Source organism: Strigops habroptila, chromosome 2, assembly GCF_004027225.2.
Source record: "Strigops habroptila isolate Jane chromosome 2, bStrHab1.2.pri, whole genome shotgun sequence".
Classification (NCBI taxonomy): Eukaryota; Metazoa; Chordata; class Aves; order Psittaciformes; family Psittacidae; genus Strigops; species Strigops habroptila.
This window is the reverse complement of record NC_044278.2, coordinates 62929059-62955386: the sequence shown is the minus strand read 5'-3', so window position 1 is coordinate 62955386 and position 26328 is coordinate 62929059. Positions and strand designations below refer to the sequence as shown.

Sequence of the window (26328 nt, the reverse complement as noted above, 5' to 3'; positions counted from 1 at the left end):
AGTGACGTCCTTTGTCTGGGATTTTTGAACATGCTGATAATGAATGTGTATATCTTACTTTACACAGAGATGTTGCCAAGAATGCTTTGCTGCGCTGGCGTGCATTTATTTATTGGACATTCCTAGGAGTGTTTGATGCTGTGGTATTTTTCTTTGGTGCCTATTTATTGTATGACAACACAGTTGTGACCAGCAATGGACAGGTTAGTGTTGGGTTTGATCGGTCAATCAAAGGTAATTTTTTTAATGTTGATGGTGCTATGAACATAGATTTAATTGTTTTCTTCAATATTTCCAGCACAGATAACTTTTATGAGTTATGGTGAGAAAGATGGGTCATCTGTTTAGCAAAGTGTGAACTATGCGATAGGCTATGCTGTGTATCAGTAAATAGGCATAGGACTGTATGCAACAGAGATATGTATCATAAATTCCAACTATTCCTTCAGAATTCACATAGTAACTTTTAAGTTTTGTGCTTAACATGCATTTGCTGAATATCTGATTAACATATCAAAAGGCTCTTGGTAGAGTAGTTATAAATGATCATAAAGGAGCTTAAATATAACAAGCTTTTTAATATTTTAATGATTTTTGACATATGGCAGCTTAAAATAATCTTATCTCTACTTGCTTTGCAGTCACATGAATGCAAATTTTAAGAACTTTTGCATTTTATTTATTTTACCCATTGATATTTTGGTCTATTTTATTTGTGTGCTTTTTTTTCTTTTTGCTACTTGCTTCTCTTCCTATCCTCAGCTAATGACAACCAGCACTCACATGGTAAGACTATTGTGGATTTGTCATGATATCCATTTCATCTTTCACTGTTCTTTAATTAAACTGTTAAAGAGCAGTTAAATATTTCCTATAATTATTTCAAAATATCACTTAAACCTATAGATAGAAATGTTCTTTATTGCTGCTTGATAAGTGCTTAATTTCTATAGAGTATAATGTATATTGAGTTATATGAGGTGTGGTAAAGAACCATAAACTTTAAAAAATAAGTAAGCTTTTTGCTTCCTTGCATTTTGTTATTTTGTTCTGTGCTTTTCTTTGACCTACATTTTGTTGCTGACTCTCTGCTATAGAAAATTTATTCCAGTTTATGCTATGAAGTGCTTGAATAGCTTTAGAAAAGACCCTTTAAGTGAGAGAGAAAATAAATTGTGCACAATTTTGTCGCCTGTATGTAATGTACATGTTTGCTAGAAATGCAATATTCAAATATCAGTGAAGTACTGTGAGGGCGGTGAGGCGCTGGCACAGGTTGCCCAGAGAAGTTGTGGCTGCCCCATCCCTGGAATCGTGGAAGGCCAGCTTGGATGGGGCTTAGAGCAACCTGGTCTAGTGGAAGGTGTCCCTGCCTATGGCAAGGGGGTTGGAACTAGATCGTCTTTAAGGCCCCTTCCAACCCTAACCTGTGATTCTATGAAACGAACTTCTGGTGTGTGAGAGAACACATATTAGAAAGAGCTTTTACAAGGACAGAGTGAATTTCCATTAGGCATAACCGTACACTGGAGCACTTCTTTTCCTGGTACCATTATGCTCTATGTTAGGTGTTCAAAATTCTGCATCAGCTTATATTTACAGTCCTGAAAACTAGACAACTTATACCTATACACAGTTTGTATTGCAAATATTCTGAGTTCCTTTTTGAAATTTTATTCTATTCCTGTTGCACACATTCAGTCAAATTCTTGGTAAAGCTCTAAAGCCAGACTAGTACCTAATTTCCAAATTGTGAATGTTTATATTTACAGCTGGATACCCATGTTAATATCTGGTGATAAAATGTGTTGTTTGAGACATTCTGACTCTTGAGTGTCAGAGTAGGTAGAAAATTCATCATTACTCAGCATGCATGCTTGTGTGTGTGTGTATAAAAGTTTATATAGAGTTGCAATTTTAGGATTGAAAATGTTAGTGTTCAGGAATAGCCGAGTTCATACATGTATAAATGCTAGTTGATGTTGATGGTTATTTCCAAGTATTTAAATTATTTAAATTATGCTCACATCTGGAAAAAGTCAATGAAAGATTTGAAAGGTTTATCAGAACAATATGTTACTGTAGAACAGGGAACAGGTTAAAGGGGCTGAAGGTAACACTAGTACTATAAATGATGTAAGATGATTCAAGCTAAGTTCCAAATTGTTAAAATGGGTGCTGAAGCAAAAATTTTTAGTTCCTCTTTCCCTCCAGAAACTAATTGCCTTTGTGGGAAAATCAGTAAAAAGTGAAGAAAGTCAGTATCTTTCATTTAAATTGATGCCTGTATCAGACTGAAATTTACATACTATTAAGCTTGCTTCCAAACATAATCTGGCCCCAGGATGTTTTTCAGTATTTAGAAATTTGTTTGAAACTGTTTGCATGCTGTTGTAGAGTGATATTACCACAATAATGAAAATGTGTACTTTTAATCACTGAGATTTACTTCATAAATGCCTGCCTCAGTCATTTCCTGTTAAACACACCTAAGATGCCAAAGATTTATCTTCTATTAATTGTTATTAATTTGTGGTACTGCTTTGTGTGAATGGTGTTTCACTTTGGATATGACATCATTGTTGGTGTTATTAAAATATAAAGTTAGAGATGAACTACATACAGAAGGAAAGAAAAGAAGGCACTGTAGAAGTACTTGCAGATTGTAAATGTCGTCTTAGTTTACCCATGTAATAAAATGTATTTCCCATGTGTGGTTGGGTTTTTTTTAATATTTGGTGCAGAGTGGATTAAATATAATTAAGCTGGGTTCAGAGATAGGTAGGAGAAACTAAGTTAAAAGGAATAATGGAATGGGAAATACAAAACAGTAGGAAGGGAGAGAGTTAACTAGAATGATGAACTGGAACATGCAGGATTAGCAAATGCAGTCACAGGAGGAGGGGAAGAATTGGATAGGCTGGGAGCAGAGCATGGGAAAATATTTAATAAACTAGATGTTAACAGACATACAAAAGAATGATTCACAGCCTGAACACAAGTAGCATCTTGAGGTACTTGATGCCGAAAATACATTGTGAGTTTTTGTAACTCACACTATCCCATATTGCTCTGCTTACCTTTCTCTGTGCCAAATTAGCAGCCTTATGGAGCCTAGTGTCCCTTTGCTCTGACCTTATTTTTAAGCCAAAAAGGTGGGTAGGTGGAAGGTTGGTTGCAGCCCGATGCTTTCTGTCTAGCCTGACAGAGGCAGAGGAAGGTTGTTTCAATTTTTTTTTATTTAATCTAGCAGCTTTTATCGGAAATACAGACTCATCTGTTAAGTATGCAGAAACCTAGAGTGAAACTAGGCTGAGAGATGCCAGATATGACATGAGAGTATTGTAAAACTTAACTGCAAGCAGACAGTTGGTAAACGGCCTAATTTGAAGTTCCTGAACTAGATTCCTGTCCAGTTTTAACTGCACTGATATTTTTTTTAGGGCACACAAAATATTGTAGCAATGTCATGAACCTATATAATTATCACATTACACATCAAAGTAAAAGGTCAAAATGCTGAAGGTTTTCTGCACTTCATCTTGTGTTCTATACACTTGGTCGCACATTGTGTAATTTTAAAATAATGAAATGGATACTCAGAAAAATTAATCTTTCAGCTGGTAATATGTTTATTTTTGAAATTATTTTTAATATTTTTAAATTAATTCCCATTCCAAACTGATTGGGTTCTCAGCATAGTTTCCTACAGATTTCTGCCTCGTGGCTGGCTGTGGTCTCCATTCAGAGTTTTTCCTGCAGCAGCACTTTTGTGTGATCACTGGTCCATGCGGATCCCCTGTCATCTAATACTGGGCAAGCTTATACAGAAAAATGTTGATGAGAAGGGACTCTGGAGGTGATCCAATTCAACTTTATGCTTTGTGCGGGACTAATTAAAATCAAGTTGCTCAAGGTGTTGTCTAGTCTTTTTCAAGTTTTGAATATCCTTGAGAATAGAGATTCCATAACCTTCCTGGGCAACCTCTTCCGATGTTTGCCTCCATAGTGAAAAAAAAATCTCCTAAATCCTAAGCAGAATTTTTCTTGTTGCTGAAGAGAGGTTTGTTCCAGTTCTTCATCTTTGTAGTTGTTCTTCAAACATTTGTGGGCAGCTACTAGGTTGTTCCTTAACCTCTACCAGACACAAGTCCTTCGGCCTCTTCACAGGAGAGCTGTAGACTGCTAACCACCTTGGTTGCCTGTCACTTGATCCTTCCATTTTTTTTCACATCCTTCCTGAACTGAGGGGCCCATAACTGGGCATGGTGTTCCAGGTTCAACCTCACTATAGTCAAGTAGATAGGAGTAATAACCTTTCTTCAGTGGCCGTGTTCCTCCCAATACAGCTCAGTTTGCAGTTTCTCTTACGTATATAGAGACCACAGTATAGACTTGTATTCAACCTGGCATCCACTGTAACCCCACTGCAACTTCCTTTTTAGCAGAGTTGTTGCTCAGCCAGTCAGTTCCAATATATGGCATTGCTCCTCCACTGGCATAAAACTTAGCATTTTTCCTTATTTAATTTCTTAAGATACGTTAGCCCACTTTTCAAATCATTGTAGATCTCTCTGGATTGAAACCCTGCCATTCATTATGTCAGATATTCTCTATTTTTGTATCACCTGGCAATTTGATGCTCCCTGTGTTACCATCAAGGCCACCAACAAAGATATTCAACAGTATCAGCCCCAGTATCAGTTCCTTGTGTGGTTCTGTTATTACCAGCAGCTAACTAAACATCAAGGACATGGATCACTAAACTTTTGAGTCCAGTGGTTAAGCCAGTTCTTAGTTTGAGCTGGGCTTCATCTGTCATTTTCTTCCTCTGTATCCAGGTAATGCTTTTATGCTCCTCATTTGCTGCCTGCCCATGTTGTCATCTCTTGTATGCTTCCATCTTGCCTTTTTGTTCATTGAGAAACGTCTTGCTCAGCCAACTAGGTGGTCTTCTGAAATTCCATATCTTCCTGCAGGAGAGAGTTCATGAGATCACAGCAGCTGTCTCTTTCAAAGTCATTCAGCTCTCTTGGGCACCCTTCTCTTTCAGGGGTGAAATACCCTGAATCAGACAAAGTCTCTTCTCCTAAAACACACTGTCCGAACTCTGTTGCTTCCTTTCCTAACATTTCTCTAGATCCTGAACCTGGTTATCTCTTAGCTACTGCAGTCCAAGCAATCCTCTGTGACCATTTTCACAGCCAGTTCTTCGTTCCATCAGCATTAATGATAATTTCTGCCCACTTGAAAAGCTGAAGTGTTTTTATTTCATTATGCAGGTGTGGAGAAAAGAAACCATAATTCAGAAGTGTTATATCTTAAAACCTATGTAGAACATTTATATACTTGCATGGCTGTAATAGTTAGCACATGCTTTCTTGTTCTGTTACTCATCTGTATAACGTGCTGTTGAACCTCCAAGAAATTGTGGCGTACCAAGGACAGAGAGAAGGGAGATCAGAGAAAAAATTATATCAAAGAAGATTGATGAAATTACTCCAGTTCATTTGTAAATCTCAGTGATTTATTAGCTGTGCTACACTTGATTTTCATTGGGAAGCATAACTGAACTTCAGGCTGAGTGCATCAATTCTGGGTTTTTTTCCTATCTGTATGAAATCCGAGGTGTGTACACACAAGAGCAAGAAATGAAAACGTTTTGCACTGGATAGATCATGTAGGATTTCAGTGGTTTTGCCTAACTGCGAGTTCCTGATACAAAGCAATATATAGCTTTAGGAGGTTTATTCTGGACAGTTCACATAGTGGACAATATTACCTATAACTGCTTTGGACCATTTTTTATAGATGTTTGGAAACTGGACCTTTGGAACACTGGTGTTCACTGTGCTTGTATTCACGGTTACATTGAAGGTAAGGTATCCACTGACATTTTCTTAGGGCTTGTTTTCTGGTTGCTGCTTACTTATATCCGTTTCTCTCTCTGACATACATTGTCATATTAGTTTAAATTAGTTTAAATACAGATTTTGCTATCTGTGCTTTCTTAACTGTGCTCAAAACCGAAAAAAGTTTTTTAGCTAATTCTGCATAGAATCATTCTCTTTTTTCAAAGGGTGTAATTTTATTTCATCTCCTGCTGAGTATTCTGTTGCTTCTAGATAGTAACAGCACCATATGATCTCACTTGTTTTTTGTCAGCTTGCACTAGATACACACTATTGGACGTGGATAAATCACTTCATGATCTGGGGATCACTGGTATTCTACGTTGTCTTTTCTCTGCTCTGGGGAGGAATTATTTGGTATGAACCCTAATATAAATTGCATTGCAAAAGTTCTTTCAGACATAAAAGTTATTACATATTTCACCTTTTTGTCCCAAACAGAATTAAATTTAGTGTTTATATACTGCAGAACTCTAAATAGCAATCACGTTTTAAGCACATCTGTAATGATAATTAGGGAATGCTCAGCTCTTCTTTTACTGAGTGTCTGCTAAAATATTCTTAAAGAAGAATGTAAGGAGAAGAATACCAGATGTCAGACTGCCACTGGGGCAGCCAAAAGCAGTCCAAAGGTTGGTTCAAGGAGCTGAGGCAAAATGTCACTGAGTAGGTCATGTCTGTGCAGCTTCTACCTACCTTCTGGGATTATCTTGGAGGGAGCTATCTTTAGCAGTCTCAACTAGAACCAGGGAGTAGTACTCATGCTGAAGTTGTGTGGATCACCAGGAGTCCTGTGTTTGTGCTTATTATTTGTGCCCTTATTTAGCAAAGTAGATCTACTGTAGGTATCTGAGCACCTACTTGTTCTACTGTTGGTCAGAAGCTTTGTAAGAATTAATGTCTTGCACATAACCACTTGAAAGTGTTGGTGTTTTTGGTTTGTGTATTTTTGCAAGGGAGAGGCAGCGTGGGAGGGAGGATAGAGCATGGTATTTCCTGCAGCCTGGAAGACGAGAGGAAGGTAGTTAGACCTCTTTTAGATCTCCTTTTGAGAAAACAGGGATGGATGTACTCCCACAGGCTGGGAAATTGAAGTATTTCATCAGTGTCGTAATTCTTATATTTTACGTGGCCAGTCTTTGTGTACTGAAATGTAATACCTGTTTAATCTTTTTCCTACTAGGCCTTTTCTCAATTATCAGAGGATGTATTACGTGTTCATGCAAATGCTGTCTAGTGGTCCTGCGTGGCTGGGTATAATTCTGCTCATAACTGTCAGCCTTCTTCCAGATGTTCTCAAGAAGGTCTTATGCAGACAGTTGTGGCCTACAGCAACAGAAAGAATCCAGGTAAAAGTATTTTTCATTGTGAAGTTAGGTTTTTTGTATCACAAGTCTCTAATAATTAGTCCTAGCTCAAGGTTAGAGGCAAGATTAGACCAGAGGTTTGCCAGCTGTGGTATATATCACTGGTTCCATACCAGCCACTTCTGAGCAGTATGGTGAAAGTCACTGCCTGTTATTTACACGGTGGTATTTACCTGAATCCTGGGGCAGCCCCCGTGCCTCTGTACCAGCAACCACAGGGAAATAGCTGATGCAGATGGTGGGAGACAGGTAAATGGCTCAGCACTATTATTATTGAACACATCTAGAGTTTATACACTTAAAATAAATGTGATGAGTATATAGAAAGTTGGGAAGGAATATCTAGTAAACTTATGCCCACATTCATATTGCATGATCTGTGCATACTTTTGTAGCAAATTATTTTATACTTACACTATGCCTGTTACAACCACACATGTATTAAAACTTACTCATATTTATTAATATTTTTTTCCTTTACCTCTTCTGATAAATTATTTCTACATAAATGTGCCTTGTTGTGCCAATGGGAAGAGTATTTTAAAATCTGTTGCCACCTTTCTTCTGATCAGCCAAAAAGGAGAAACTACTGTGTAAATACAGGCCTGCTCTGCTGAGGCTGAAGGGGAAGCCAGGTTCCATGGGAAGCATGGTGCTATGCTGGGACCATCAAACCAACTGCAATAGAAAATGTTACCTGTATTTTTGACCCCAGCAAACTTTCATATATATGTTTAGAAGGTGAAGGACAGTATACGTGTTGAACCTAAAACTTAATGTTACTTCCCTTGCCTTTTTCAGCCTATCAACTGCAGCTTGTAGGTTAAAATAATGAGTTACCAGCAACTGTGTCTGTAGGGATTAGTTAGCATTTTGATGTTTATTTGAGAAGATACTTTGTATTAAGAGGAAAGGAATAAAGGAACTTTACTTCTAAGGAAAGTAAAATTTCCCCTTTGGCAAAGGTAAAAAATTCTTCTCTCATATCTGCAAAGTAAAACCCCTTGCCATTGTTTTGTATTCCTTGAATACACAGTTGTGAAAATGCCACACTTCAAGGAGGACAGGAAGGAATAAATAGCAGAAAAGCATTCACAGGCAGATCAGCATTTGGTGTTTTTCTGTTTTGCCATGTATTTTTTTCTCTTTGCCATCTATGTTATTTGTGGAAAAAGTTGATCTCAGTATAGGTTCTGCATGCTTAAAAGTGTAATGAGAGAAAATGAGGATGGGTTAATGCAAAGAAACAAGCTAGCAAACAAAAGCCCAAGCAAAGGTATTACAGCATTTCTTACAGATATTGCATATTAATGCTGGAAAATGAATCGATTGTAAAGCAGACCTTGGGCTTAACACTGGCAGTATTCATTTTTTAACATTTACTAGAAAATCAATGACTTTTAACCAGATATATCCCTTGTGTTTCTTCTTCCCTTTCTGTTTCTTCCTGTCTTCCAATCTGCTTTGTCTAAATAACTGCTACCTTGCTTTAAACATAAATGATGTGCACGGTTACTTCCTACAATCTCCTGGGGAAATCAGACTAAGCATCAGTGCCTTTCTGTTGAGCAGTCCACCATCTTTATGCTTTCTCAGACTTCAAGCAGTCTAAGTTTCTAATGGAACAAAAGGTGACTTTTTTCTGCCTTTCTGCATGCTTGGCCATTTCATTCAAAGGACAGTGAAAAGTTTATCATCAGAAGTTATTTACCGTACTCATCTCCATTTCTGAGTCACGTCAACTCTATTTTGAAAAAGAATAGTTTTTAGTATAGTTGTTTTCTTCTCCTGTTTGTCTCAAAGATTCCATGAATCATTGTCACAATCTGTCACTATCACTATAATTTTTGTCACTGTATTTTACATAATGTTTCTGCCTCAAGAATCTAGGATTCTTAGATCCCCATTTTAATCATTGGTCTGTCTGTAGGTGAACGCATGACACATTTGCACTGTGCCTGAGTACATGGAATAGTTGCCACACAAAGAAGTGATAATTCTGATTATGCTGATGTTACTAATGTCATACAGAAAATGTGTTACTAGAAGCCATTTAAGCTATCTTTGGAATGTGCTAATATATCTGCTCCACTGTGGTAAAAGGAAATGCAACTTTTTTATTAACAATTTATGTCCAGCATGAATTTTGAAACTGAGCTTTTCTTGTATTCCATTTTACGAAATTTTGTGCTTTTTCTAGAAAGCAAGCAGCTCAAGATTCAGAAGTATATGACAATTAATATAACATAAAAGTAGAAGAAATGCTAGTAAATCTTTGCTTCTCTACAGTCTGCAAGAAAACTGTTTTTGACTTAATACTAGGAGACGTTGGTTTCCATTGCAGATTTTATATCTTTATTTTTTAACTGGTTAAGATAAGGTAGACATTTCCTCCTTCTTTCCCCCTTCAAAAATGTATAGCCAATGAAAGCGACTGTAATTATGTAAGTCATGGGGAAAATACATAATGTTTTTTACCATTATTGAAAATTCTGGCTAAAATTGGCTTTTAAGTGCCTTCAGATTGGTTTGAACTGGGCTTTTAAGTAATTCTTATGCTTCTAAATTTTTGTCTTTTTTTGAGTACTCCGGTGTGTGGTGGGTGATAGTTAACCATTGTTATTATCATTCAGAGGTTTTTTTCAACACTCCAGTTACAGTTCTGGGGTTTTTGAGAGAGCTTTTCAGTTATATGTATATGTATACACACACAAAAGACACGTATGTGTGTGTGTGCATGTTAATATATGTACATACAAGTATACGTGTATATATATGTGCATGTATATTTATATATACACACACACATGTATGAACTGTTGTATTTCTTGGGCTAAAACATCAATTCTGCAAAAGCTTTGGAGGAATCTGTTGCCTTCTGGTAATTCTGGTCAAAATCTGCTCGTTTCTAATACATGTAGTCCCAGCGACTCTTTGGCTCAATGAAACAAGCTGAATTTTGTGCTTTAACTGGAAACTGCAGCTGTGAGGTTTCTTTCAGCCTTTACTTTTAAAAAGCAATAGGGTATTCTTTAATATATCCAATCTATATTAATTGGTTATATTTCCTTTTTCTTTATTCTTCTTTCACTAATAGCAGAAGCTCAGCAGAATTTATATTAGGGAACCTATAAATTCACTTTAACTTTTCCTCTTTTTATGATTATCACATTGACTGACAGTGTTTCAGCAATCCCAAATATTCTGTAGCTGAAATACCACGTGTTTAGATTCTGAGCTGTAAATAACTTCTGTGCTTTCATCCCTTTTTAAGAAATATTTTTCTCTTTGCTTCTCACTGATTGTTTTTTTTACTTCGCTTTCACTTCAGCCACAAGATCAGCCCATCAGCTTCCTTATGAGATCTCTACCCTTTGCTGCGCTTGGGGAAACCCAAAGTGGTCCTTTTGCCTGGGGAGGCCTCTCTGGGGATTCATTATTCTTCTGTTCCTCTTAGAAAACTGGTCACCAGCAAACTGTTGCCTTTGTCATGTGTCAGGCTCCTCTTCTATGGAAAACAAGGAAATAGATCTTGCTGTCGCAATATTTGAATCCCATGGGAGAAGCTAGCTTGGTAACTCCCTGCCTTCTCCCCATGGTGAAATGACAAAGCTGTCAGTCAGTCTTCATTAGCACTGGCCCCGTCACCTCCCCGACCACTCATTCTGGGGAGTAGCAAAGTGGGACATCTGATCCTTAATTTGGAATCGACTCGGCTTCATTATATCACAAGGACAGGTTATTGTCAAAGGGGCAGGACAGCCCACGGTACTTAGTCATGGTTACAGTTAAGTGCTTTTGAGAGTAATTAAGCATTTTTAACAGAGTTTAAAATGAACTAGAAACATCTTCAGAGGGGCTCAAATGATAACCTCAGTATCAAGGATCAGAAACCTTGTTTTACACAGGATAACCTTTCCATTTTAAATGTCAGAAAATCCATCACTTTTACAGGACTTTGCTACAATAGTAACATTTGTACCAAGTGGTACAAATTCACATTTCATGAAATGGTTCATTCACATTTCCCTCTTGTATTCAGCAAGAGCCTTACTGTTTTTCCTCATCCTTGCAGAAGAGTATGAGACATAAAACAGCCCTAAATGCACTGGCGAACAGCGATGGGCCACTTCTTGAAGGAAATCTTTCAGCTTCCGAGCCATAATTAGATCAAAGCTAGGTAACAGTACTGTACGTGTTGCCAGTTTGGATTAATTTCTATTGGTGAACTGTGCTATTTACAAATCAACTGTTTCCTCCAGAGTTTTTGATGTACTTTATCAATATTGATACAAAATCATTATGTTTTACTTGGAGAGCCTAGTTTTTGCAAGAGATGTTCCATGCCACAGGTAAGATCTTTTTGTCTCAGACACTTACTCGTGTAAGGCAAAACAATGAATCAATATACCCGTATTAAAGTCTTACAAATACATTATGTTATGTGTAGGTGTTGTGTGACAATTCTTCTATAAGAACTGTGGTCATCACTGCAGACTGTACTCACGTTACACCATGGTGTAGAATACATAAAGTCAGAAGTAATTCTAATGCACAAGCAGTTTTTCCATCATCTCTCATGCTCTTGAATACATATATAGACCAAATACAGACAGTAAAATAGGAAAATAACCATGCAAAAGAGAGTGAGCTATGACTAGGACCTTGGGTCATATACAGAGACTGGGGCTCTATATCCAATAGTATCTGTCACATAGTAATGTATCTGTATAGAGCAGTGCATTGTTGCATCACTGCCTCGGATCAAGAGAGAAGGGTGGTAGTCTTGCCAAATACTTGAAAAACCAGCACAAGTAATGAGCTCCTAATTCCTCCAAACATTAGGGCAGCAGAATGAAGTTCTCTGCTTTACCTCATCTCCTAGCCACACCACTGATAACACCAGTGAGTATAGGTAAGAAGGTACACTTTTTACGCAAATACATTCCTACCTGGATACCATATCTGCTCCAGTCACTTCATGCTCTCCTGACCCCAGAAGCAGCACACGAAGAATTAAGTGAAGGTATAAAGTTCCAATATTTGGAGATGACGGATGCAGTGTAATGTGCTGGTGTGAGCTGTGATGCTTCACGGTAGTTGAGGAGTGCTTTTGACTTACTTTCAATAACTGCTAGACAAATAGTGGTAGAAAAACCCAGCTTTCTTGGGCAGCTTCAGGTATGCTTGCCTTGGAGCTATGTGTAGAAAAACCATTATTTTATTTTTAGAAATATACATGGTAACTAAAATGCTTCACTTTCTAGCTGGAAGAATAGGAAAAATAGTTCCCATACAGTGTATGAATACTCCCTCCAACGTTTCCAAAACAAAGTCTGCTAATCTGTTACCTGATTATCTACATTTTTCTGTATTGATGTTGTCGTTTGGTCTATATGTGTGTTTAAAAGAACCCGGGCCTTGCCATTAATGAGCAGTTTGGTATACTTTACTGACTTTTCCAAGAGTATCTGTTATAAGAGAGTTTTCTGATTGCTCTTGGCTATGCGAAAGTATTGTTTCAAGCTTGTGATTGGCTTTAAAAGTGTAACATTAAATCTCAGTCAAACTTCTATAACTTCTATAAGCTACATCATTAACATTTCCTTTGTGATTTTGTGCCTTTTGCTCCTGTGTTGTGGTTAACAGGAAAGGAGGAAGGGGATGATCAAGATAGAGGATTAACTGGCTTATATAGCATTTATGGAGAGTGTGATTGATAACACTGATTTAAATCATGTTTATAATGCATTTTTATCTTAAATACCATCATATAACCTCCATACCTCTACACCTGGAAACTATTTGTGCATTCAGTGCGAAGAATTAGATAAACTCATCGGCGAAAGTGCTGTGCTAATTTTCTTTTAGTTCGTGCATATGTTCCAGGGTCTTGTCATGCAGCTGTGGTGTTACTGTAATCCCGAGTATTTCCTGAGTGGAAGTGCTGATTCTGTCAGAGTGTGGAGTATTAATAAACTTTAATGGACAATTAGGCCAAGATAGCATAAATTGGCTGTATAGATGCTACATGTAACCTAAGCAAGTCCAAAATCAGATACTGCTTAGAAGTACAAAGCAAGTGCATTAAACGTCTGGAACTTTCACCTATTGACACAAACCGACTGTAAAGAATTCCACCTCTTTGGAAGTACAGGGTGAAGTACTTGAATCTATTCTGTTTTAAAATTCCCTGTAAGAAGTCCTGACTAAAGACATTCAGAGATAAAAAAGATGTACCAGGAGAGATTGTGAAATTAAATATAAACCTGATTTAAAACAATTCAACTTGAAAGCAGCCCTCGGTGTCTTCATCTGTTCTCTAAAGAGCCCACTATCAGGTTTAGAGATTATGTGTACAATTACACCTGGTTCTGTAGGTCTTCATGTAAAACTAATCATGTTGAAAATGGTTGATTGCTCAACATCATGAGAGGTTATAGCTTTACATGAAACAAATAGCCAGAGTGTCAATTTAGTGAAAGGCATTATTATACCAAGGGCACAGGTGGCCCTAAGAAAGAACACAGTTGTAGACTTTTAGCTCCAAAATCATTTATTTACTGTGTATATGTTTTTTTCCCTTTAACAGGATGCATCGAGGCACTGTCAGGAGCACATCTCGGAATTCACACCTCTTGCCTGTCTGAAAAGCCCAAGATACAGGAGCAGTGACTGCAGCAGTTCCCCAGCAAGAAGGTCTAATTCTCATTCTAAAAAAATGATGTTTACGCACTGGAGAGGCATTGATTATTCAGTACTTCCATCTGTCTTTGGCTATTCAAATAGGCATTGCCGTCCTAGTGCAGGCTACCGCTACAGTGGGTCAGGTTTGGAAACGTCCGTATGACAGAACACCAAGTCAAGCCTTTAAAAACTATTTATTTCTTTTTTCAGGAAACAAATATGTCACAGAAATATATTAAACTATACGTGGCTTTTGCCGTCTGAGGTAGTGTTCAGACAAACAGGATCAAGAGCTAGAAGTATGAACCCTTCCAGGCCAATAGGCCTCTTTTTATGTTTTGAACTACTGGAGCAATGAACAATCTGCACAGTCTGGTACTGTGAGACTGGTAGCACTAAAAATTCTCTTCATCCTGTGTCAAGACTTTTGTGCATTTACTGCTTCTGTCATCTTTTAGTCATTTTCTTTGTTACTTGAAGTGTATAGTTTCAGTCAGTGACCTACATTTTGAGTTCAACAGGTTTAATTTTCAGCCAGAAGCAATGACCTCAGTTATCTCCAGTGAAAGTCTCCTAAATCATATTTAACAAGTGCTGTTTCTGATTTTCCTCTGTCCTTTCTCTTTCTTTGCTCTTTCTATAGAACAAACTGGTGTTTCCTCTGTGCAAATCTGCTTTCAAGAAACACTCTCTAATGCTCACTTCCTTGTAAGTGGCCAAATCAGGGCTATGTCTGGTTTTCACTTAGCTTTCCCCCGTAGAAAGATAGCCAAAACAATCCTTGTGCGGATTATGTACATGCTGTCTGAAGTCAAGTTGGCTGTTCAGTAGGTAAATACCATCAATGTTGGTATCTACTTAAAACCTGAATGTAAGCATTTGGCCTAAAAGGTCTTTGTGAATTTGTCAGAGGTGCAGATTACCCAGCGTTCCCCCTTCCTCTCCCTGTAATTATAAAATAGGCATAGCCAAAAGCATTACATATTAAACCCTTTTTGACACATTTATTTCTTTAAAAGAAGAAAGGCTGTTTTTCCAAATAAGCGACTCTTACTATCTGGATTCATCTTCTTAATTTTGATGTAAGTTTTTGTGTGTGTCTGGTTAAATACTGGCTAATTGGCTTGGTTAGATGTATTACAAAGCACGCAACTGTTAACTTTTGCAAGCAAACCACGAGGTGGCACACGGCTGTTTATGAACAGTTGAACCGTAGTTGTGATACAGGAACTCGTTTGACTGCAAGGATTCTGTCTAAGTGACTTTAAGAATGACAGCCAACTTGCACTTTCTCTGCTACATTTATGTTATCTGGCACTAATTCAAGTATTAGCTGTGTCCTTGTCTCGTTTCTTTATTCCAGTGTTTTATTTTGGGGTGCAAAAATATCTGAAGGAGTAATCTGATTTCAGTCAATTTCAGCCTGCTGGTTAGAACTGGTTAATGACCATAGTCATTATTAGATATCTCTGGGAGGACATTAGCTAGAAATCTCTTTCAACGTGAAAAGAAAATATTTGAAATCAGAGCTGCAGCCTTTATTGGAAGACCTGGCCAAGAGATTGTTTGTTGTATTTTGAATGGACCAGGGAGGCAGAGAAAAATTTTCCCTTTTGTGTTTAAAAAAAACCCAAAACACCAAAACAAATAAAAAACCACAATCAAAAAACAGAGGCAAAATAGTTTACTTACTAATTTACTTTTCACTAAAAGAGAAATCAACTTACTAGGAAATGTTCTTCACAATATTCTGGGTGATTTTCACATTGAACAGTGAAATATTATCAAAATGGCCTGGGACAAGCAGAGATTGTAGAGTGAGACATGAAATTTTCTGTATACCAAAGAGAAGAGAATTTTAAGAAATGTAATGGGGAGCACCACAGCTGAAGGTATTTTTACCATTTAACATGTAGCATTTTTAAGTTTCAAAGAATGTCCTCATAGCAGTACCGTTTTGAAATACATACATGTGTGGGTGCGGGTATGTGTACATGTACTTGCCATTGCAGACTTGAATGTGGGTCAGTCAGAACCGTCCCCTACATAAAACACTGGTGTATATATTTTTGAAAAATTAATATGGCTATAAATTTTATACCAGTAGCAGTGACAAATTTCTTGTGTGTAGTTAACAAATTATTTGTAATGTATTTTTTAGAGATCTTAAAATTGCCTTTGCACTGAAATATTTTTCATACTGTAGCTATTTATAAATCTGTTTTACGCATACATTTGTTAACACACCGTTTCTATTTTTTTGAAGTATATGTTTTGAAAGCTTTTTTTATACCTATGAGTTTCTGGCCACTTCGATTTAGCTTAGCGTGGAGTCGTGGCTGAATGTTAACATGCTAATGAATGTCACATTGGAAAAGCAGGTCTGCTGCTCTGCCAGTCTCACCCAAGCTGTTGATGTTCTGTTGGGCTTTGCGATAGCAGAGAGGAGAGCGCTGTATTTCCAGCGCTTTGCTATTACTGCTGGCTTTTTTACTCTCTAGGGCCTCCTGCTTTTTTACTTGTCTGAGTTCCATCTTTTAGCCTTAAATGAGATTTTTTGCTTGATGTTTTTGAAAATGCTGCATTCCTGTTCTGCCTACTAACAAAGCAGTTCATTGCAAACTTCATGTAGCCCTGCACTTCGAAATTACTGCCATTATTGAGGCTGAAACACCTCTATAAGTGCTTGGGAAATTTCAGTTAAGCATGTCATTTTGGGGGGGGAGAAAGAATGCTTGAATTTAAGTGGAAGTTTCTGCTTTGATTTAGCAATACTTTTACCTTGAAAAGTTGGTACTGTTTGCTTGTTAAAATAGACCGTTTAGTGGAAAAAAAAACCCATAAAACATTGACTGGGTTTCACTTGACATGCTTTTGCTTCAGTCCCTGTTACTATTGCCATGCAAACCGAGTCCGCTGCAGCAGCAGGTGTTACCTGGGAGTTCCGTTGTCAATGGATCAGAGGATACAAAGATGAAAAAATAGAAGTTCGATCAAAATGCGCTAGAATGTTTTATTATGGCTGGGACCCTGAAAAGAGACAGATTTTATGTATTAAAATTAATGAAAAAATTAAAGGGGAAAAGTATAAAAACCTATATAACTTCCTAACCTGCCTTGTTTAAACTGTTGCAGCTTTAACAGCATAGTGTCTCTATAACTGCTTCTATAAATGTCTTGAAACTGGTAAGCGCTAACCAAATGTACGTGACGACTTAGAAAGTATTTCAAGCTTTTCAGCCACTGAAGTTCATATATTCTCACAGTGGCTTGTGGCAAAAGGTCTTTTTTGTTTTACCATGAATAATAATTGTTTGTTCAGCCACTTAATGTAAAAGCTTCCAGTTTACTTTCTTGCTTGCATTAGCCTGTTTGTCTTGACCCAACCGGCTTGCAAATGTGAAAGGAAACAAAAAATCTCTTAGTGGGGCAACTGCACTACTTTTCTTTTGGAAGCCAGTGGGATCATTGTGCTCACGCTACTGTCTGATAAAAAAGCTTTAATGGAAATTTGTGAAAGTATTATGGAAGTGAAAAGTACGTGATTCTACTTTGCAGACTAATCTAAAAATCCATTTATAGAGCTTTAATTTTTTACCTTACAAAAATTCACAGACTTTTAACCTGCGTTGTCTCCAACACACGCTCTGTGCTGTGTACACGCTGCATCTTAGATGTCCTTTCATGACCTAACGTAAAGTAGAATCTGCGGAAGCTGCTGTGTGGGAGCTGGGGGGTAGTTCTCTGTGCATTAAACATTACAGATGTCTGTAGTCATCGGCACCAAATACTGACACTTATTTTTAATTGTACAATTATAGGTGCATTTATTTGAAACTAAATCAGCCTTCAAATCAAATGTTTAGATTATCCTATACCACTTGGTTTATTTGATTTGAAGAGTCAGTGTGTGAATACATTACTGTAAAGTTTCTTTTCAGTGCTATTTTTAACGTTTATTTCTGTAGATAACCAAATATAACTTGTTTATACTCAGTCACATTTTGGATCCTTATGTAGAATATATGAGCAGGAGACAAGAATCTGCTTGCAATAAATACAAACATTCAAGACTGGTTTAAGTTTGCTCTCCAGTAATTAAAATCTAGTATGAATATGAGATGGTTTCATATTAGTCTGTAATAAAATGTAAGTACATAACAGAAAATGGAATGAGTGTTTGATTGTGTTACTGACTGTGCTTGCAGTCACATTTATTATCAGAGAGTGTATGTAGTCAGCTGATAAGACAAGCTAACAAGAAAGGAAATTTGGAGAAAGCTGGAATGTGAATAGTGCAGGGGGGTTGTGGCAAAGAAGTTGGTGCCAGTCCATCAGAGCTTTGTTCCTCCTGCACAGGCTGGGTAAGTACAAAAGTTCTTTCCAGATGAAACCTGTGAGCTACACACGTGAAGATGTGCGTTTCCCGATGGTTCTGCTGTGCAGGGAACCCAGAGCTATTTTCCCATTCTTTGTGCTTTGCCATCTGAGTTGGTAGCGGTGTTCCCAGGCTCTTCCAGAAGAGGCTGAGTGCACAGAAATGCCGTCACTTCCATTTGGTGTTACAGTACTGTGGGATTTTCAGTTGTGTCAAAACCGTTGCAGACCCCACCGTGCATTGATACAGTCAGGCTGAAGGTACCCTCAGCAGCCTCTGCAAGGCCACTCAGAGTGGTAGGTGCCTTCCGCTTCCATTCCGAGGCTGTGTAGAATCCTTGGGCACCTTTTATATTGATCTCGTGTTTCCCATAATAAAGATTTCAGAGGAATGGGTTTGAATGTATTATGAACTCTTTTATCCAGACCATAGAAGCATACCAGCCCCGTCTCCCTTTTGTACATCAAGAAATCTTGTGTTTGTTCTGAATGAGCTTCTGGAAAAGATAGTTTGAGGGGAAAAGGTAAATACGGAAGATGTTTTTCTCTTTGTTCATGCAGTGAAGGAAAAAGAACATGCATAAATTGCAATTAGATAAAAATACTAAATTGAAACTGTTTTTGGAAAAATAAAAAACCCCAATGTGATGGTGCATCTGGATTTCAGGAGGAACACAGTAGCAAGGGGAACAGATGACCTTATAAGTAGACAGCTCTTTATTTTACATGTACAAATGTTTGTTTATTAAAGGAAAAAAGGACAGCAAGCCAGTGGTTTCTGAACAGTCTTCTACGTTGAATACCTTATGTTTTCCTTCAGCTCTTTAAATTACACTCTTTTAGTAAGTGATGTTGTAAAAATAATTGAAAACTTTCTTACATTACATACATTTCTTAAGACCCATTTTTTCCTGCACTATGTGCAATACTGCTTATAAAATCTTTACTGAAAGTTATTTCTATATGAAGTGAGATAGGTTGGGAGATCAACTGAAGTTTCTTGGGTTTGTTTTCTGCATATTCCAATTGCCTCAGGTGATAATTCTACAGGAATTTAAAAACAGTATTTGACCAAGTTGTTCAAAACCCTGTCCAACCTGGCCTTGAACTTCCAGGCCAGGTTAGACAGGGCTTTGAGCGACCTGGTCTAATGGAAGGTGTCCCTGCCCATGGGGAAGCCCTGGTTCCAAGCCCTGCGGGTTGGAACCGGATGATCTTTAAGGTCCCTTCCAACCCAAACCATTCTGTGATTCTAATGAGGCTTTGTTGGTGCGTCCATTTCCATTACACATGCTTACAGATCTTTTCATTTTAATTTCATTCAGATGCTGAAGCATAAATTGTAGCCATTCAAAGGCTTCACTTACATGGGGAAATGATAAGCATAAAGTGATAGGACAGGGATAAAACCAAATACAGCCATTAAATCATTTCATTATGCAGAGCAGTTCATCAGCTGCCTAATGTCCCCATCTAGGTTGAGATGTGTTTATCAGAGAATTACAGCATGTGATCAGTTCTACAGTAAATTAATAGCGATGACTCTTAATAATTTAAGTGGTTATTTTCCATTTAAAGGAGACAAATAGGAATAACATTCAATTTTAAACCACCAAAAGGTTTGTTGTTGTTTTCCATTACTCATTTTGGTTAAGAAATCTCATGGTGCATTAAGATTTTAAAAATGACATAGGATGCAGTGTCTCGCTAGGCTCCGAGGCTCCCTGATCAGATTGTATCAGAAGAATTGTTAACATCCAGTCTTCTTATTTAATGTGGAAAAACCCGATGTGCTGCTTGTTCCTAACAAGGAAAGCAGTGGTAACAGTTGTTCAAAAAGCACATCAACACTTCCTTACCTTCAGATTTTAAACATATTTTGTAAAGATACCTCACACTGAAACATTAACTTAATTTGAAAGATGGATCTTGCAATATAATAAACACTTGAGTTTTAGAAAGGAAGGGAGACAAGTCCTGGTCCAAGGTTGTTGAAGACCATCAAGTGGTATGCTGACTTTATTTCAGAAAGTACTTCCAACCATATGTACAACTATAAGGTAAACCTCTAGAGAACACTTTTCTTAACATGAGATTTTACTCCTAAAGCTGATAAATTTAGTTGAAGTCTTTGTGATCGTATACAATTTACAGTCTTTTGCTGCCATCTGCACAGAGAAGTAGAATTCATGGTATTGCAGCAACGAGCTTTGAATGCGCAGCAATTTAAAAGATTCTGTAAATCATAGCACCAGTGCTGGCTAAGTCAGCTGCCTAAATATAACAAGTCCTGCTACAGCCATTTCAAGAGTATGGGGGTGGAGGGGGGGAGGGTGATGAGGTCTCTGATCTTGTTTCCTTGTCATAAAACTAAGCAAAAGGTGACTCCCGGTCTCTCTCGTATAAAACTGAACATCCTGAGTTGGAAGGGACCCATGAGGACCACAGAATCCAACTCCAGCTGGGGCAACGTAAAAGTTAAGCCATAGATCTAGGAGTTGTCTGAATGCTTCTTGAATGCCAAGAAGCTTGGAGCCATGACCGCTTCTCTGGGGAGTTTGTTCCAGTGCTTGACCACCCTCTCCACAAAGAGCTTTTCCTGATATCCAGTTTGATCAGCTTTAAGCTGCTCTCTTGCACCCTATCGTGAGACGCCAGAGAGAAGAACCAGCACCTCCCTCTCCGCTGCCCTTATGAGGTAGTTGTAGACAGCAATGAGGTCACCCCTCAGGCTCCTCCAGGCTGAACGAACCAAGAATCCTCAGGCGCTCCTCAGAAGTCATCCCCTTCCCCTCCTCTCAGCATCTTTGTTGCTCTCCTTTGGACATGTTATCATATTTTCACATCGTTCTTATATTGTAAGGCCCAAAATTGCAGCCAGGACTTGAAGGGAGGCCACACCAGTGCTGTGCTGTATGCAGTCTGATCGATAATGCAGGGTTTAAGGGGATTTAGGGAACAGCAACTGCTTCAACCAGCCAGCAGGAAGAACTTCAGAAAAAGTGAGCATACACAGTTAAGGGATGGGGTTAACTGGGCCACACCTTTGGGTAAGTAAGAAATGTGCATGTGGAGGGAAAAAAAGAAAAAGCTGGATGAAACTGAGAATTGTCTACCTAAAGAGTATGACCAGGGTTTCAGACTTTAATGCCTGCTCAACTCTTGTTTTCCCTACAGGTCAGAAATGGGATACATATGTTTACATCTCCCCTTTCTTGCCTCCTGCCTAGTACCTGACATGCTGGGTGCGGTACCTCCTTTCCCCTGGAAGTCTATTTTAGCACTCCATGCTTCATTATGAAAGGAAGAAACCATTCCTGCCATGTTTGAGCAAAGCATAGTCCCACATGTGGTAACGAGAGCTCTCTCTCTTTCACACTGTCCCGGAGGAGCATTTAGCAGGCAGACCAGCAGGTCTGAAGCCTTATGGTCACCACCACAATGGTTACTGCCTTGGCTGTTTCTGTGCAAGAAATATTTGAACGTGCACACAAACACCACGAAACACACACACGGTGTGAATGTCACGTGGGAGATAATCTCTCATGCACCTTCCTCATGCACACAGCTCTCTTGCTTTTCCCGGGTCTCTTTCTAAGCAAATTAAGACTCAAAATAAGCTCATCTGTCCTTTTATCTACTAAAATTCAACTTGTTTTGGAAATTAACCCTCTCTCTACTGAGTCCATATAAATGGAGCTGGTTGCTCCAACAGGATACATGGTCTCATGGATTTCTTTTTGTTTGTTTGTTTGTTTGTTTGTTTTCCTAATGAAAAGTTGTGATTTGAAAGTGTTGGAGAAAAGAAAAAAAGAATTTTTAACCCACTGAGTTTATTGCAAACTACCTGTGTCCTATGATTTTGGCTTGAGTTACACATTACCTGACCACTCACATATTGAGGGTCTTCAGAGAGAATCTTTTTTAAGAGTGATAGTACTTTTAAGACAAGATAAAAGGTCCATTTTCATACCTACCCAAAGATTTGAAGGTACCATAGAAAGAGAATGGCTATTTAAATTCTAACACCTTCCCCCCAAATAAATTCTTAGATCTGAAAGATGTATTTCCCTCATATTGATCTGGTTCTGCATCCACCATGATATATCCTTCAAGTAACTTTGGGCAATATGCCACTATTCTGAGCCCGCAAATCGTTCCATCATAACCTATCTGAATAATACTTATGCACTGCACTTTGGCATCTTGTATTTCCCAATGCAGGTTGTGAGAACCATCTGCCAACTCTTTATTTCCAAATACATATGAACAGGGAAATACAGAAAGTTGAGAGATTATCTTAATTTCACTGGCAACTAATCTTCTCATTCGAGAAGTCTCCACCCTTACTCTTTGTTTAAGAGCTGCTGCTATTTTAGAACAGTAAATAATTGGTTTCTAGACGGTACTCACGTTTTTCATGAGGTTAATATTCAACCACCACATTAACTTTTTAACTGCTTCAGTTTATGAAGATTTACATTCCCTTTACATTTCCACGAGATGCACACTTAGCAATTCTGATTTGTCATAATTAATTTTATACCCAGGCATTGAACCTGTTTGACAGTTTGTTTGGAATTGTACTGATTTAGGGAGGAAAGTGGATGCTGTGCAAAAAGTGCAGACTACAGCTGCCAGGCAGTATAGATCCTGCCATGCCCTTGTCACTGCTCTGCCTTCTCATCCATAGGTGGACACTACAGATACTATATTAAAGCATCTTGGCTTGGGAGTTAGGGAAGTAATAGAGTAGCTAAAAATAAATTTCACTGATCCACAGTATAGTTCAGGCATCCTCTCACACAGAACATCCAGTTTGACCATTTGCCGGCAACTCATCTCTTACATTACTGTTTCACAGACGTTTCATCTTACTGCCATGTTACATCACTCTCACAGGGTTCATGGGCTGTGAATCCATTTATTCTCTACCACCACTGGATGTAATCAAAACTAACATGCTCTTCCTTACACGTATTTTTAAAGAAAGTCCATGGTTTTGCCCAGTCCCAAACTATTTCTTTCCTTAACTATTAGTCTTCACCATTACATTTCAGCTGTTTCAGAGCACACAGCCCAAAACTCTGATCTGCAGTTTGTTTCCAACAGAAGACACAAGCACACATAACTTTGAAATCCCTTCCTTACATACTGCAGACCAAAGCACAGAGTCTTTCTTGTCCCAGGAACTTTTCCACAATCCTCCTCCCTCTCTGCCTCTTCTCTGCATAAGCCAAGGCAGGAATCAAGTGGGAGCCGTGTATTTGAACAAGTAGACACCAAAATACGATCCAAAAAGCCAGGCATGAGGTGCAGGCTCAGGCCCTTAGACCTGCGTGTGTACAATGCAGGTGTCTAAGCTCCCATATCAGCCAGCAGCAGATTCCCTGTAAGATGATACACTGAGGATAAGAACAAATAGTACCTACAGCATATTTTTAATCATGACATTCAGCCCAAGCCCTTTACTGTGTATTATATTTGTTTGTCAGACATTCAAAATGTATTTGCTGTCTAACAGTACCAAATATAAGTACAGTGAACTCCATTAAAGATTTCAGTTCTTTTTCAAACTCTTAGGAAAGGCAAGTAAAAAATCAGCTGGAAGGGAAAGCAAACATACATGTCAAAGGATGTTTTGCATCCATGTCTAAGAAAAAAAAGGCAAAATATTCTCAGTGCCTTCTGTCACTATGACAACATAGACACAGAGACACACAGAATTTGAAACGTGCACAGTGAAGGATAGAATTTGGGCTCTTGCACAAGCCATTAGCAGGATGGAATTACAGCTACATCCTCCCACATGATTTTTGTTTCCCGTCGCCATGTCCCCAATACACAGATTAAACACTAATCTTATTTACCTGTCAAGGTCTGGAGCTTGCAGCCTGAGGCTGTGGGGTTTTGTAGAACCTAAGCATCTTTACAGTCCCAGGTCTTCAGCCAGGGAATCTTCTTCCTTCCATTTAGATGCATTCTCCACCCCGGGTTACAGGCAGATCTCCCAGTCCTCCCAACACCTTTAATGGCTGCGGGACTGCTAACAAGCGGCCTGGCCTGACTCTTATAACCCTGAAAGGAAGGAAGGGAGGAGAGGAAAGAGAATCATATGCTCCACACATCAGATACGCTTTAACAGGCACCAGAAGTTGGAAGAGTCTGATTCTGTGCCAGCCACCAATGTAAACAACAGGACAGATTTTCCATAGGCACTTCCAGAATGAATTTGCTGGAAATCTGTCATATTTGCTAAATCAGCATAGAGGGAGATCCTGCCCTGTAGATTTCCCCATGCCTGCAGGAGACCACTTTTTGTCTTGTGGCAGGCAGTTGAGGTTGAGTTGCTGAGGAAGAGCCACACGCAGCTCTTCCATGGCCCCTCTGGAAGCTCTGCTGTGCAGCGTAGCTATAGTAAGTACCAACTGGACGAACACTGTCTGCTTTGTGCCACTCGTGCTTTCCACACAGTGTTGGTTCGAGTAGGATGAAAAATTCTGAATGAAAAATTCTGATTAGAATTAAAACCTCTGAAATCCCAGAAAAAACCCTTGTGGGATTTCAGAGTTTTTAACTTGCCTTTTTAGAGCAATACAAATGAAGAGTCTTCCTCCGCATTAGCTATAGTTTCCCTTAGTCCCTGCTCCTACTGCTACAGATTTCCTAGTACCTTTCAATAGGAAGGTCTCACACGAAAGGATTCCCCTTTATCAGCTGATGCCCTGGAGATTACGTTTTACCTGGCTTATTCATTCCTCTTGCATCTTACAAGGCTGGAGCACATCTTCACTTTTGTTCCAGTGACTAGCTCAGGGGATCATGGCAATAAATGGTAGAAGACTTGCAATGAATGACTTCATCTCCAGACCCCCGTGTGTCTTCCCACAGGTTGTAACAGTGCTTAAAAAGCCTCCCGTTCTACCATCTGGTTTTTGCAGCCCAAGCCTGTACAATGCTTTTTGATCAAAATGAGCTCAGGAAGGGCATTCAGGAGCAGTTGGTGCGCACATTTATTTTTCCCTGTAGCTTTCCTTCTGTTCAGTGCACAGATTTGAGTGTCTTGTCCATTCAATTCCTCCTCAAGCCAGTTCTTTTTGATGCAATCCCATTTGTTATGGCAATCATCCTGTGCTTCATTAAGAACTCTGGCGGGTGCAAAATCATCATCCAGCCATAGCAAGCTGAATCTTCAGCAGTGCCCTTTTGATAAAATCTAACTCACTATAGGCTAAAAGGCCAACTATGGGCTATGCTGGTATTTCTAGCACATTCCACTTCAGCCATAGAGTAACTCTAAAACCAAGAGTCTTTCTATTATTTACGGAGAGTCTGCTGTTATTTTTAGCGAGTTCTTAGGATTTGTTTTAAGGTAAATATTTCATACCAGAGGAGAAGGCATTTCTGGAGCTGCTTTACCCCATCAGAAAGCAGAGTATGATTGCACCGTGTCCCCTGAGCCTATGAGTCATGTTTGTTAATGTTCACCGTGTAATAGGAAGACAGGCTAGGTTTTCTGGTAACGTGTTTTGCTCACATCTTGCAAAAACATGGAACTGTGCAGCCTACCAATGGGATTCTTGAAAGTCTGAGCTCTTCCTTTTCCCAGTTTATCACATTTCCATTACACTTGCCGCTAATAAATCTTTATTAAAGGGGTGCTTTAATAGGTGTAATAAAGCCCAGTGCTTTATTACAGTTGCTCTGATTATTTTCTTTTTCAGATTGCCTTTGTTATAACTTTATTTTACATCATTCACTAATTATTGCCACAATTATAAGAAAGTTAATCATTGACAGGCTATGCAAAAAAAAAAAAAAAAAAAGAAAACAAAACTTTGAATTTCTTCTTCTTCCCTGTGGGCAATCATTACTATTTTTTCCTCATCATGTTTCAAAAATGTTCCTAGCATACCTTGGAGAACTGCTCCAAACAACAGCTTTGAGGCCTGCCCCTCTACTCTGCTCTTGTGAGACCCCACTTG

General features: G+C 38.6%; 1 protein-coding gene across 5 annotated transcripts in view; it reads left to right on the top strand.

Annotated features, from left to right (window-relative positions):
• Window positions 1-18134, top strand: part of ATP11A (ATPase phospholipid transporting 11A) — a 115035-nt gene extending 96901 nt beyond the window's left edge. For 2 of the 5 annotated variants that reach the window (XM_030476385.1, XM_030476387.1), the window contains 6 exons: window positions 68-203; window positions 763-786; window positions 5812-5877; window positions 6166-6269; window positions 7096-7261; window positions 13872-18134. In XM_030476385.1, the coding sequence (XP_030332245.1) occupies window positions 68-203; window positions 763-786; window positions 5812-5877; window positions 6166-6269; window positions 7096-7261; window positions 13872-14129 (754 nt within the window). In that variant the 3' untranslated portion in view covers window positions 14130-18134. Of the gene's footprint in view, window positions 1-67; window positions 204-762; window positions 787-5811; window positions 5878-6165; window positions 6270-7095; window positions 7262-8821; window positions 8911-13871 lie in introns of all 5 variants that reach the window. The other 3 variants (XM_030476388.1, XM_030476389.1, XM_030476386.1) reach the window with 3 other exon arrangements.
• Window positions 18135-26328: the final 8194 nt, after the last annotated feature.